This window comes from Solea solea, chromosome 18 (genome assembly GCF_958295425.1).
Source record: "Solea solea chromosome 18, fSolSol10.1, whole genome shotgun sequence".
Taxonomy (NCBI): Eukaryota; Metazoa; Chordata; class Actinopteri; order Pleuronectiformes; family Soleidae; genus Solea; species Solea solea.
The window spans coordinates 9,914,296-9,927,336 of NC_081151.1; the positions used below are offsets into that span (position 1 = coordinate 9,914,296).

General features: G+C 40.3%; 1 protein-coding gene across 3 annotated transcripts in view; it reads right to left on the reverse strand.

Moving 5' to 3' along the window:
* Nucleotides 1-432: 432 nt before the first annotated feature.
* Nucleotides 433-13,041, reverse strand: part of rps6ka1 (ribosomal protein S6 kinase a, polypeptide 1) — a 39,628-nt gene continuing 27,019 nt past the window's right edge. Inside the window, exons 1-21 of one of the 3 annotated variants that reach the window (XM_058615959.1) lie at nucleotides 11,972-12,478; nucleotides 10,873-10,989; nucleotides 10,701-10,782; nucleotides 8,918-8,998; nucleotides 8,737-8,816; nucleotides 8,331-8,437; nucleotides 7,502-7,539; nucleotides 6,644-6,786; nucleotides 6,480-6,550; nucleotides 6,279-6,367; nucleotides 6,097-6,161; nucleotides 5,914-6,016; nucleotides 5,578-5,708; nucleotides 5,318-5,443; nucleotides 4,497-4,586; nucleotides 4,259-4,417; nucleotides 3,750-3,911; nucleotides 3,581-3,657; nucleotides 3,383-3,500; nucleotides 3,156-3,293; nucleotides 433-2,351 (exon numbers count right to left, since the gene is read on the reverse strand). In XM_058615959.1, coding sequence (XP_058471942.1) covers nucleotides 2,229-2,351; nucleotides 3,156-3,293; nucleotides 3,383-3,500; nucleotides 3,581-3,657; nucleotides 3,750-3,911; nucleotides 4,259-4,417; nucleotides 4,497-4,586; nucleotides 5,318-5,443; nucleotides 5,578-5,708; nucleotides 5,914-6,016; nucleotides 6,097-6,161; nucleotides 6,279-6,367; nucleotides 6,480-6,550; nucleotides 6,644-6,786; nucleotides 7,502-7,539; nucleotides 8,331-8,437; nucleotides 8,737-8,816; nucleotides 8,918-8,998; nucleotides 10,701-10,782; nucleotides 10,873-10,989; nucleotides 11,972-12,139 — 2,268 coding nt within the window. In that variant the 5' untranslated portion in view covers nucleotides 12,140-12,478 and the 3' untranslated portion in view covers nucleotides 433-2,228. Of the gene's footprint in view, nucleotides 2,352-3,155; nucleotides 3,294-3,382; nucleotides 3,501-3,580; nucleotides 3,658-3,749; nucleotides 3,912-4,258; nucleotides 4,418-4,496; nucleotides 4,587-5,317; nucleotides 5,444-5,577; nucleotides 5,709-5,913; nucleotides 6,017-6,096; nucleotides 6,162-6,278; nucleotides 6,368-6,479; nucleotides 6,551-6,643; nucleotides 6,787-7,501; nucleotides 7,540-8,330; nucleotides 8,438-8,736; nucleotides 8,817-8,917; nucleotides 8,999-10,700; nucleotides 10,783-10,872; nucleotides 10,990-11,971; nucleotides 12,479-13,041 lie in introns of those variants that run through there. The other 2 variants (XM_058615960.1, XM_058615961.1) reach the window with 2 other exon arrangements.

The following is a 13,041-nucleotide window of genomic DNA, read 5'->3' on the forward strand; positions in this document are numbered from 1 at the left end:
ATACTATTTTTATGTTTTTTAGTCATCAGTACCACTTTTTATTTTTGGATTCTTAAGTTCCCTGCCAGTCCAGAACTGCTATAGGAGTACTGTGATGGGAGAGAGTGTGGGTGTTTGTGTAATGAAGTGAATTTTTCTTTCTTGACTAAAGAAACTGTAAACAAACTTAAGAGCAACATGTATAAAAAAATGTTTTTCTTTAAATAAAAAAGTTTAATAACAAAAAAAAGGTCAGTATAGTATGTCGTCCAAAATCACACAAAAAGTCATAGTATATTTATCATAGTATAGTAAACATGTATTTAGGGGCAATTTTAGCCAATAATAATATAAGTTCTGACGAAACAATATAAGACACCCCACTTTTAAACCTTTATATTTGTAAACCTATTGATAATCCTTTGGGGAACTCATTTCATTCACAACCAAAACAAGTCGAGAAACAGTTTGTTGTAGCAACTGAATTTTTAATATTTGTAAGATATAAAAATCTTCATCTTTATCATACAATAACATCTTACCATAAATTTAGTCAAAGGAGAGAGAGTTTTGCCACCAAACAATAATTATAATAGAAGTTTGATCCCTTTTTGAGGTAAGACAGCTGGTTGATAGATTATTTAGCCACAGTACAGGTCTTCCCTTCAACACGTACAGTATCTTCTGGCTGCTCGGCTTGTTTTCCTGCGTTTTCCATGCAGGACGTTCTGCCTCACCTGTAGGCCTGTGGGCACCGAGCAGAAAGCAGGACCTACTCTTTGAAACTACTTACAGTGACAGGACATTTAACTCTTCTGCAGGTGTCTCAAATTCAGTGTCAGAAGCTTGTTGACAATAACCAATGAAAATCCAAAGATCACGAATGACAGAGGCCGCTGAAGATACTCCAGACTTCAGCCCATCATCTCTGCATAACAGAAGAAGAGACCTGTACGGCAGTAAGTTCACAGATTGTGATGTGCTCAGCGTGTCTTTCACTACTTTTTAAATCACCACTTTCTTTTGAGGAAAAACAAAAAAAAACGATCAACAACAAAAGCAGCCAACACATGAAACGGCATCCAATACGCATTATCCAAGAAACACAGTGAAACGAAAAAGAAAACAAAGCAAATATAGAAGTTCAAACATGCCACATGGTTCCTTGGGCAAGTTTTCTTTCACAGAAAGCCACCTATTTTACTAGTTTTTGTAGTAATAAAAAAAATAACAGACATCTCAAATGGTTGCCAGCAGGACCAAGCAGAGAGAAGAGAGAGGGAAGGAAGGAAGGAGAGAAAACAAGGAAGCTACATGACGTCATCACATCACCGGACCATGCACATGGCCGTGCAGCATCCTGCAAAACACACACACACACACACACACTCACTCACTCAGAGTCATGCAACTAGAACACACTCACGCTCTCTCATTAAAAAAAAAAAAAAAAGAAGAAGAAAAAACTAAACAAAACAAAAAGAAACACACAAGCGTAGAGTGACATTATCCCAGAACAAACACACAAACAAAATATCAGCTTTTGACATTTCCCAGAATCCCTGTTTTCTGGCTGTACCAAAGCCAAAAGAGGCATTTATGGCAGAAATGTTTCATATTTATATTGAAAACGCTCCTTTTTAAAGACATTTAACAGCAGCGGACACGACACTCGTGGCCTTTTGTGGCGTCGACGCGGGGGTTGATTTGGCAGCACGGCCGCAAATATAAAGCTCATCCACTTTACAAAAAGGAACGGGAAGACGAAACAAGAGCGGACACACGGGCGTGCAGCAAGCGGAGGGGCGACCGATCACGGCGGCGAAAGAGGAGAGGAAAACTCTCGTCATGAAAAAGAAAACGTGGCTGCGTCAATTCTTTTGGCAGCTCATGCACACACACACACACACACACACACACGCACACACACACACACACAGACATGAGTGACTAATACATCTGCCAAAACCCAGCACCCACTTTATATTTGCCCTCTTCACCCCTTCCATCTTTTTGGTCTTTTTTTTTTGTCCAAGGAGACTGACTAACAGCAGCTGTCCAGCGTGAACAACGATGACAGCAAGAGCGGGACAACTGAGGTCACAAGAACGAGGGAGGGACCACAGTCAATGTTCCTTGGCTGGTAGTGATGTGCGAAGAGTGAGTCCCCCGGGGCAGGCCGACAGGATGGTTTGGGGGTGCAGTTGTGGTCGGTCTCCAGTGAGATGACTGCTCGTTACAGAGAGTCTCTACAGAGAGGTAGAGGGAAGCTTCTTGACGCGCCTCTGAGCTAAGAACGAGCTCTCGATTGGCTTCAGCTCTGGAGGTGGTTGGGAGTTCTTCAAGGCTAAGTAGGTGGCTGCCATTGCACCCTGAAAACAAAAATAAAACGTAACTGTTGAAACTGCACGACAAAACACACTTTTCATCATTTTACAGTTTAGTTTGATAGAACAAAAAATAAAAGATCTATCTATCACATCTATCCATCAACTGCATCTAGCTATCTATGGTATCTATCTATCTATTGTATATATATAGATATATATATATATATATATATTAATATACATATATATACATACACACACATATACACATATACAAATACATATATCTATGGTATATATATATATATATATATATATATCTATATGTATAAATAGTATCTATCTATCCATCTATCTATGGTATCTATCTATATATGGTATCTATATATATATATATCAATATGTATAAATAGTATCTATCTATCCATCTATCTATGGTATCTATATATGGTATCTATCTATCTAATATATGGTATCTATCTATCTATCTATCTATCTATCTATCTATCTATCTATCTATCTATCTATCTATCTATCCATCCATCCATCTAATACAGTATATGGTATCTATCTATCTATCTATTCATGGTATCTATCTATCTATCTATCTATCTATCTATCTATCTATCTATCTATCTATCTATTATATGGTATCTATCTATCCATGGTATCTATCTATCTATCCATGGTATCTATCTATCTATCTATCTATCTATCTATCTATCTATCTATCTATCTATCTATCTATCTATCTAATATATGGTATCTATCCATCTATGGACTCAGTCCCCTCTTCTTGAAGTGACAGATGAATCATATTTTCATAGGACTACACTCAGCTGTTACCTTGACCAGTTTGGGGTCCTGGTGTGGGAGCTGACTGTTGGGGAGTTTGTCTCTCTGGACGATCCATGGGTGTTTGAGGACCTGTTTGGCAGTCAGTCTCTGATGAGGATCCACATGAAGCATCTTGGACACGAGGTCCTAAAGAGAGCAAACGTCAACTATGACACTGATGGCGGCTAATCTCTGAGGAACAGACGCAAGATTCGGGGAAGAATCTGGAGTGGTACCTTGGCAGCCTCTGACACGGTGTCCCAGTTTCCTCCAGTCAGACTGAAGTGACCGTGGCCTATCCTGTTCAGGATCTCATTGGGTGTGTCCTCGGGGCCATTGGCGAATGGAGTAAAACTGGCACATATAAGGGTTTGAGTTAAGAGAGATGAGAGAAAGTGTACGACTCACAGTTGTGTTTGAGTGTGTCCATTTACCCAGCCAGCATGGTGTACAGCAAAACTCCCAAACTCCAGATGTCACATCCTTCATCGTAGCCCTGACGCTTCAACACCTACATCACAGTCAGCGATCGACAAACACAGTGATGTGTTAATTTGTTTGTGTTGTTCCATTGAAACCAGAGGCCACATGTGATCTGCTCACCTCAGGGGCCACAAAGTTAGCAGTGTAGCACGGGGTCATCAGCAGGCCGTTGTTGGCACGCAGCTGCTTAGCGAAGCCAAAGTCGCAGATGCGGATCGACTCCGGATTCCCCGACTCGTCAACGTAGAGGATGTTGCTTGGTTTCAGGTCTCTGTGCACCACCTGGAGAACAACACCAAATGTGTTCCTTGCATTTAATTCAATTCAATATTGTGGTATATTGCCGATGGTATTGACTAATTTTTGTATTTTTACGTTTTATTATACATTTATTTCTCCCAACACTTTTTTAATTTGTATTTAATATACAAAAGAACAATAATGTGTGCAGGTTATTAAGTCAAAAAGAACTTTGTGACACTCTCACTGTCAAAGTGAAACTCTGAAACTTTGCTTTCCGCTCCCACACCTCAAGAAATGCACCATGCTTCAAAAGGTTTATTGGCTTTGATTAGAAACCACAAACATGCGCAGTGACTAGACGACACGTGGGTGATGGTGGTCCTCACCCCCTGTGAGTGCAGGTACTCCACAGTCTTGGTGATGGTGTGAAGCACGGCGCTGGCCTCGCGCTCGGAGAAGAACTTCTGTTTGAGGATCCGATCCAGCAGCTCCCCCCCGCGCATCAGCTCCGTCACCATGTACACCTGCTTACCGTTGTCGTACACCTGAGGTACAAAAACACACACACACATTATCACAGAGCAGCTCACACGTGCGATACACGTGCGCCTCTGTTGTACTCACGTCCTTCAGTGTTATGATGTTGGGGTGCTGTCCATATCGGAGTAGAATCTCGATCTCCTCAGACGGGTCTGTGCTGGTCTTGTCGATCATCTGCCAAACACAAAAAAGGATTTAGTTTATTCAATATTAGCAACATAAATGTCTTATGTACTTTTTAACCCAGGGCTGGCCAAAGCCTTTATGGGGCCCGATGCTAAATTTGATTTGGGGGCCCCCCCGTCAGACCAGACTTATCTTTTAATCTTCGAGAGCAGTAAAATCGCAAAAGCGGCCTAGACTGAACTTGAATTAAACACGTAAACCACTTTAATGGCTTGGAACAAATATTATATATATATATATATATATATGTGTGTATATATATATATATATATACACACATATATATATATATATACACACATATATACACACATATATATATATACATATATATATATACACACACATACACACATATATATACACACACACACACACACACACACACACACATATATATATATATATCTGAAGATAGCAACAGAAAAGTGTTTTTTCTCTCCACACACTACTGCGGAAGCAGCTGCTTACTTCCCTTATGCTGTTAAACCACAATTTCTAAATATAATTTGCAAAGAAGACGCTGTATTTTGTGCTTTTCCACGAAACACTAAATTGAAGTTAACGACTCAGCTCAGAGGTCATCAAACGTTTTAGCCAATCATTGAGAACACATCATAATATTTCCCATGTTGCTGTAAATTGCCCTGCTGCTTCAAACTTCATATTTAAACGTGTACCAATATATGTGTATTGTTTCCTGTGGTTTGCGTTCATACCTTAACAGCGTACTCCGTGTTGGTGGTTTTGTGGACGCATCGTTTGCAGACAGAGAAGGAGCCCATGCCGATGTCCTCCTTCAAGACGTAGCCATCGCTGAACAGCAGGTTCTTCCCGTGCAACTGCTGCAGAGGGAAGCGTCAAAATGGGAAGAGAGGCGGTGAAGTGGAGGCTAAAACAGCGTCTGTCAATTCCCCTACATGCACTTTCTGATCCCGCTGTTAAACTGTGTGTGTAGACAGTGACAGTGCAGTCTGACCTGGACCACAGGGTGCGGCGGAGGTTGCACTGGCTCCAGTAAACCTTCCTCTTCCAGCAGAGTGGACGCGATGAAACTGAAGCCTCGGAAGAGCTGGTGAGCGCCGGCACTTGGTGGCACGCCAGGAGAGTCTGTCATATAATCACGCAAGGTCAAGTGTGGACATAAAATTTAAAAAAAGACACATAAACTGCGCTCATCAATAAACAAGCACACTTCTTAACTGCTTCATTGATTTATTTTACTGCTTTTTACTTGATTTGTGTTAAATTCAATTGGATCCACCAGAACATCTGCTATATGTACATCTGCAAGCCTTCAGGCTTAACTTCTCACCTTTAGGTGTGCGTGAGGTGAACTCGGAGTCAAAGTAGAAAGTGTCATCTGGACGAGCCACCGCGGGCCTGAACGGAGGCTTCAATTCTCTCCTGAATAGTTTCTGAAAGGCAAAAAAAAAAAACATTTATTGACATCATAGAGTTGAATAAAGAACGGAAATAAAACATTTAGAACACTCACATTCCAGTCTATGGTGGAGAAGAAACAGTGTCTTTTGATCTCCTCGGCACCGTCAGCACCAGATCCTGTCAAGGGAACATCGACGTTTACACAAAGAGATACAAAGATATATATATATATATATATATATACATATATATGCTTCCATCTGTGTTTGTCATGTGTCATGAGGTGAATCTAACCCAGTCTGTTGGCAGGGTTCCTCTTGAACAAAGCTCGGAGCAGGGACTGGGCCTCCGCGCTCAGGAACTGAGGCATTCCCAAACGTGCCCTGCAGCGAACGAAAGACGAGACGACACAAATCAAGTGAGTTTTTTTTTTCCCTACTTCTATCGCTACTGACTTCTGTGTGATTTATTCTCTCCCTTCCAGGGTATGCTCACTTCAGAATGAGGCTCATAGTTTCTTTGCGGTCCTTCCCTTGAAACGGCAGAGCTCCTGTCAACATCTCGAACTAGGAGGAGAAAGAAATGTAAAGTCGAGGCGCTCCACTCGTTACAGAGCTGTTTCTCTCTTAAAAGTCATTTACAAGGACAATTTTATTTACCATTAGTACTCCAAATGACCACCAGTCAGCGCTGTGGATGTGCCCCTGCCTGTTCACAACCTCCGGTGCCATGTACTCCACAGTACCACAGAAGGAGTACGCTTTCTTTTCGTGATCGATGGCTTCTTTACACAAACCAAAATCTGAAGAGAAATGCACAAGTCAATGCAGCGTCATAGAACGTTCTGCTACTGAACCTTTTTTTCCTTTAGTGTAAAAGCACTTTAATAACACACGTTCATTTACCAATACACTCAAGCACAAGACACTGGACTCTTATTTAATCTTGCAACCATTTCTATTTGTCCCTCCCCCTCAACTTTCAAGTGGGAGCTGATATACCGCTGCACCAAAACTCCTCCTAAGTTCACCTTTGGTTCAATGGGAGCAGGACATGCGGTAAATAGAAGACGACAATAAGATAAAGTGTAATAATTAACCTGGGGAACATATGCAGATATCTTGAGGCAGCGAGATAAAACTGTCATCGTGTTGGTGAGTAATGAAGGTCAATGAGGTGGATGAGAGGAACGTGTGTAAACCTGGTATTCCTTATGTTGTGGGGACTTAAATCTGTTTACACAGTCATATTATAGGGACTTGTCTTGCTTATGGGGACAAAATCAACGTAACCCATAACGTAAATTACGACATTTTAATATGAAGATGTGTTTTAAAGTTTCTCAAACTGTGGCATTAAGGTTAGGGTTAACTTTTGTTTTTTTTAAGTCGTAACTAAAGTTTTCTTTCAATAAATGTTATACTCGACACATTGTTACAATTTTGTAAGTCAATGTAAGGTCCTCCGATGTCATGGAAACAATAAAGCATATTAGAGAGAAGGAGCAGGAGACTCACCGGTGAGTTTGATATGACCCTCCTCGTCCAGGAGAATACTACAAGAAAAGTGTTTGTTACAACAATGAATCTTAGAGGGTGAGAATATTTCATCAATCAAGAAATCACACACAGCAGCTACTGTGTGTGCTGCAAATACATATACATACATACATATATATATATATATATATATATATATACACATATACATTTATATATACACACACATATACACATATATATATATATACACACACATATACATATATACACACACACATATATACATATATATACACACACACACATATACATATATATACACACACATATACACACATATATATATATATATATATATACACACACACATATATATATATACATACAGTAGGTGAGGTGAGGTGATGCAGGATCAAAAAACCTCAAAAAGGCCTTTGTAAAAGTCTAATGAGGCAGGTTTGCATTCATAATGTTAGGCTTCAAAGATGCACTCAACGTGGTTTGGTGAGGAGCGATAATTCAGCGTGTTTGAAGTGCAAATTGACAAAAAAACAAAAATTCCAAAAGGGCCCTTTTATGTATAATAACAATAGAAAAAAAAAAAGTTATATAATTCTAAAACCGCCATCACTGTGCGTCCACATTCTTATTACTCCAACAATAAAAGGCCTCTTCAGAAAGACATTTTTTTAAATGAAAATTACAGTAAAAGTATTTAACTAAGAGCACATTTTGACTTGTTTAAGTGAGGAATGTTATCCTGTGACAACTCAAAGCGACACTGTTCAATAAAAATGTACATTTGCTTTCCAGTCTCTGTGACAGTGGGACTTTAAGCTCTTACTTTTCAGGCTTCAGGTCTCTGTAAATGATGCCCAGGCTATGAAGGTGATCCAGACCTAAAGCCAGCTCTGCCAGATAAAACTTCACATCCTCTTCTGTGAACATCACCTAAGAGGAAGGAGGAGAGAGCATGAAACAATGAAACAACACCAGAGTGAGACAATGGACATTCTTGCATAAATGTTTATTATCTACCAATACCGATATTAGACTGATACAATCATTTTAGACTATTTATGAACGTATGAAGCTGTTAAAAACACATGTTTGCCGAGTCATTTCAAAGACACAAATCTCCAACTGTGTAACAAATATTGTTCTCCCAAAAAGTACAAACAAAACAACAAGTATTTATTTATCACTGTGGAAAAAGGGCAAGAAAAAGGTGAATATCTGATGCCGCTCACCTCCTTGGAGAGTCTCGTGAAGAGATCTCCTCCTCTGAGGAAGTCCAGGATCAAGTACAACTTCCCTTCAGTTTGGAATGCTACGAAAATATAATAAAAAATGTCGTTCAACTGCATATCAACGAACACAACTGAGGCAACGGCGACGTAAAGATTCATCCGCGGCTTCAGGCCGACTCACCATAGTGCAGTTTGACAACAAACGGATGATTGACGTCTGCCAGGATGTCCCTCTCCATCTTGGTCCTCACACGGTCGCGCACTGAAGGACAGAGGCGTGCGTATACATTTAAATCAAAGAGTGACAAATTATCCCTCACAAGATGGCTATTATTTAGAAATCTATTTCATTTTACAATTCAAATGATCAATACGATGCTTATTTATATATAGGCAGGTAGACAATGATTAATTGCTGTACGTAAGAGTGTGTTTATGTGTCGTCTTTGTCGTTTTCCCAGCCGGTAAATTGGTAAATTAAAGTCATGATTACACCGCATTTTAAAATAATGATCAATTCAATACCACATTGCTACACCACAGTCAATAAGGGTGACTTCATCTCACAGCAGCGTGCGACTGTGAACGAAGACTCACAGTAACTCGGTGGTCTACAGCACATCCTACTTACAGGAAAAGCCGACACCCATTCATGTGAAACTCGGGGGTAAAGAAAAGCAGCAAAAGCACCACAAATATCAGAGTGAAAGCTCTCTGAGAGCATCAAACCGCTGCAGCTCGTCAACAGATAATGAATATACTCATAAACACGCGAGTTTAATGTCGTCAAAAGGTCAGAAAACTACAGGTTTTTGTCAAGTTCTCACATTGAACCATAGAGCAGATCATGCTTGTGCTGCTTTTATGTTAAAATGTATACACAGAGGCTATAAAAATGTACAATATAGAGTGTCTTATATCCTTTTTTTCAGCACAACCTATTAGAGCTGCAACTAACGATTATTTTCATAATCGATTAATCTGTCAATTATTTTCTGTTGTTCAGAATATCAGAAAACCCTGGAAATGATGATGTTCTCAAATGTCTTGTTTTGTCCACAAACCAAAATGATTCACTTTTAATGATTTATTTGTTATCCAGAGCAAAGAAATGAAGAAAAAATTCATTTTAACAATCGGAAATCTGATTTTAATCATGAAAAAAGCATCAAACCGATTATTCGATTATCAAAATAGTGGCCGATTAATTCATTAATTCATCGTTTCAGCTCTACAACCTATAAGTAATCTGATTAAATTATTATTATTTTCATTTTCACCAGCTACAGTACATACAACACACCTAAGCAAAAAGTCTGGAAAAAGTCTGGAAATACGTCACAGTTCAACGTTCGCTCGGCTCGTTTTTTATGAACAAGAACAAAAGAAAAACGGTCTATTTTGTGACTTCTGCACAATTATCGCTGCTCCTGTTTAAAAATAAAGAAAGAAAAGAAAAACGATATAAAATGAATCACAACTTTGACTCAAAAACACATAAGACAACAACAAAAAAAACCATCTTGTTACATCTGGGGATGATGACACACAGACACACACTCAGGATGTCCATTAAACAATTAATCAATTAATCGATCGACTATTTTGATCAGCGATTAATCGGTCTGAAGCTTGACTCATGATTAAAACAAGATTTCCGATTGTTTAAGCTTCTTAAATGTGAGTATTTTCTTCATTTCTTTGCACTGGATAACAAATAAATCATTAAAAGTGAATCATTTTGGTTTGTGGACAAAACAAGACATTTGAGAACATCATCATTTCCAAGTTCTGACGAACACCGATCAACATCTTTTGAGGTTTTCTGTTACTTTATGGGCCAAACGATTAATCGCGAAAATAATCGGCAGATGAATCGATCATGAGAATAATGGTTAGTTGCAGCTCTAGATTCTTCCCCGTTGTTCATGGTTTACGTCAACAGTGATGATGATCACATTCACCTTTGAGCGTGGCCTTCTTAAGCACCTTCATGGCGTAGAGCTGGTTGTCGTCCGGAGGGGTCACCTTTCGCACCAGGAACACCTGCAATAGTCACAGGAAACAACATTCTAAGTTAGATATCTAAGTTAGTTATAGAATAAATAAATAAACAAACAGCGGCTCGAGGGTTACCTTTCCAAAGGATCCTTGTCCCAGGACTTTGAGCAGCTCAAACTGCGAGGCGTCGGCCTTCTCGGAGCCCTCTTTGACCACATGGGTAATGTTGATCTCCTTGATGTCTCCATCTTCCTGAAGAGTGAAAAGCAGCGATGACAAGACTAATCACTGGCCAAAACTGTGACAATGCTTTTTTTTGTGATGCACAGAAAATACAAACATCAAAATAGAATTCATCAGAAAGAGGAAGCAGAGCAATGTGTGTGTGTGTGTCAGTAAGGAATGATTAAGTTCAATTATTTATTTTTTTTAAACAAGGTTTCTAGAAATGAGTATGCAACATAAACTGAGAGTGTCACCAAAACCCACCGGTGCACTGGTGGTGTGTGTGTGTGTGTGTGTGTGTGCGTGTGAACATTTCACAGAGTTTACAGGGTGGAGCGCAGACAGCTGGCACTGCTGCTGACTGATGTGTCAAACCTTAACCACGAATGATCAGCAACACCCTGCAGAAGTTCACCAATGCATCAAAAACAACAACAACAACAACAACAACACCATCCCCGAGTGTCACGCTGCAAGCAAGTACAACGCTGCGCTGCACATACGCTTAACCCAGCGTCAAGACATTTTAATCAACACTGTGGTTTAAGGGGAGACAAATCAACAAAGTACAAAGTGGGACATCTTGCCTCTTGAGTCGCGTGTGAAAACTGTGCGGCGGCTGCAGAGCCTGTGATACAAACAAATGCAGATCCCCGTGTAAATATTCAGTGTTTCAATAAAACTAAGTTTCTCCTCCTCTCGACTCTGGACGCACACTTTACACTCTTCTTTGCAACTGTAAAGACGAGCCGACGAATTAAAAGTGGAGAAAAAAAAACAATGATGACAATACACCGACAACAAAAGGGCCTGTGTTTGACAACAGGAAACCAGAACTTTCAGCTGCGGCAGTCTCACTGAATTTTAAAGCAACCACAACAAGAGAAAAAGGACTCTTCTGCTCTTTGCAGCGTCTTCATTAGCGACATTTAAAAACACCAACAACGGCTCCTTTGATACTTATCAAAGTTTATCACTATGGCAAGAAGAAGAGTCTCTTTTTTTTTACCGTCCAGGTGTTTCTTGGAGCAGGTGAAGCGTCAGTGTCGTTGCCTGTTGCAGCTGTTGCAGCTGTTGCAGCTGTGGATCTGCAGCTGCCGGACAAAGCCTTGTTCTTTTTGGACAGGTAGAGGGTGAGCAAGTTGAACAAGCTGAACTTTCTCTTGTCCTTCTCCATCACTGTTTTATAATCATCCTGCCCGCGAGGCAAACGCCGTGCTCCCTCGACTTAGACCTCACCTCATCCTTGCAGGAGGACACTTCATGCTCGTCCCTGCTCTCATTTTAGAATTAATTCTGTGGACTGGAGGTAAATTTAGAAGAAAAAAAAAAGACCTTTTCAGCCTCTGTCCTTTATGGATTCTCTCTGCAGGGTCAAGTGGCCTTTACAGGATTTTTCCTTTTATGAACTCCTTATCTTCTCTTCCATTGTCCCTCCTGTGCTGTCTTTCTCTGTCCCTCTCTCTCTCTCTCTCTATCTGTCTCTCTCTCTATCTCTCTGTGTTGTTCTGATTAGCCTCAAGTGCCCTCAGCGAGTGAGTGCATCTGAAGTGAACTGGAACCAATGCATGCAGGAAGGAAGAGCCAGCTCTTATTCTCACAGTCCTGCACCCAACAAGGCCCACACAGAGAGAGAGCGAGAAGAGAGAGAGAGAGACAGCGCGAGAGAGGAAGAAGAGAGAGAGAGAGAATAACAAAAAGGAGTGACTGGCAGTGTTCTTGCTCACATGATTGCAGATAATGCTGCAGAACACCTCATGTGTTTCTGTGTCATCAGGAACTGCCTTGACTCAAAACCAAAACCGACAAGGTAAGTCCACTCGGTGGACAACAGAGATGTTTCCCCCGTCTCTGACCGAGTGTGTCCCTCTCATAATAGTCTATCCGTGTCCATCCTGTCTCCTAAAACAGCTCAATCCTCCCTCCGTCTCTCACTTTATTGCTCTTTCCAAATACCTTGTTAACAAGAGAGAGGAGTAAATGCATTTGCTTTAAACCACATTGATCTGGCTCCTTCCAGTTCTTCTAAAAGTGATTGCTTTTAGGCGGTGTGTGAATGTGCAGTGGATTAAACGCACA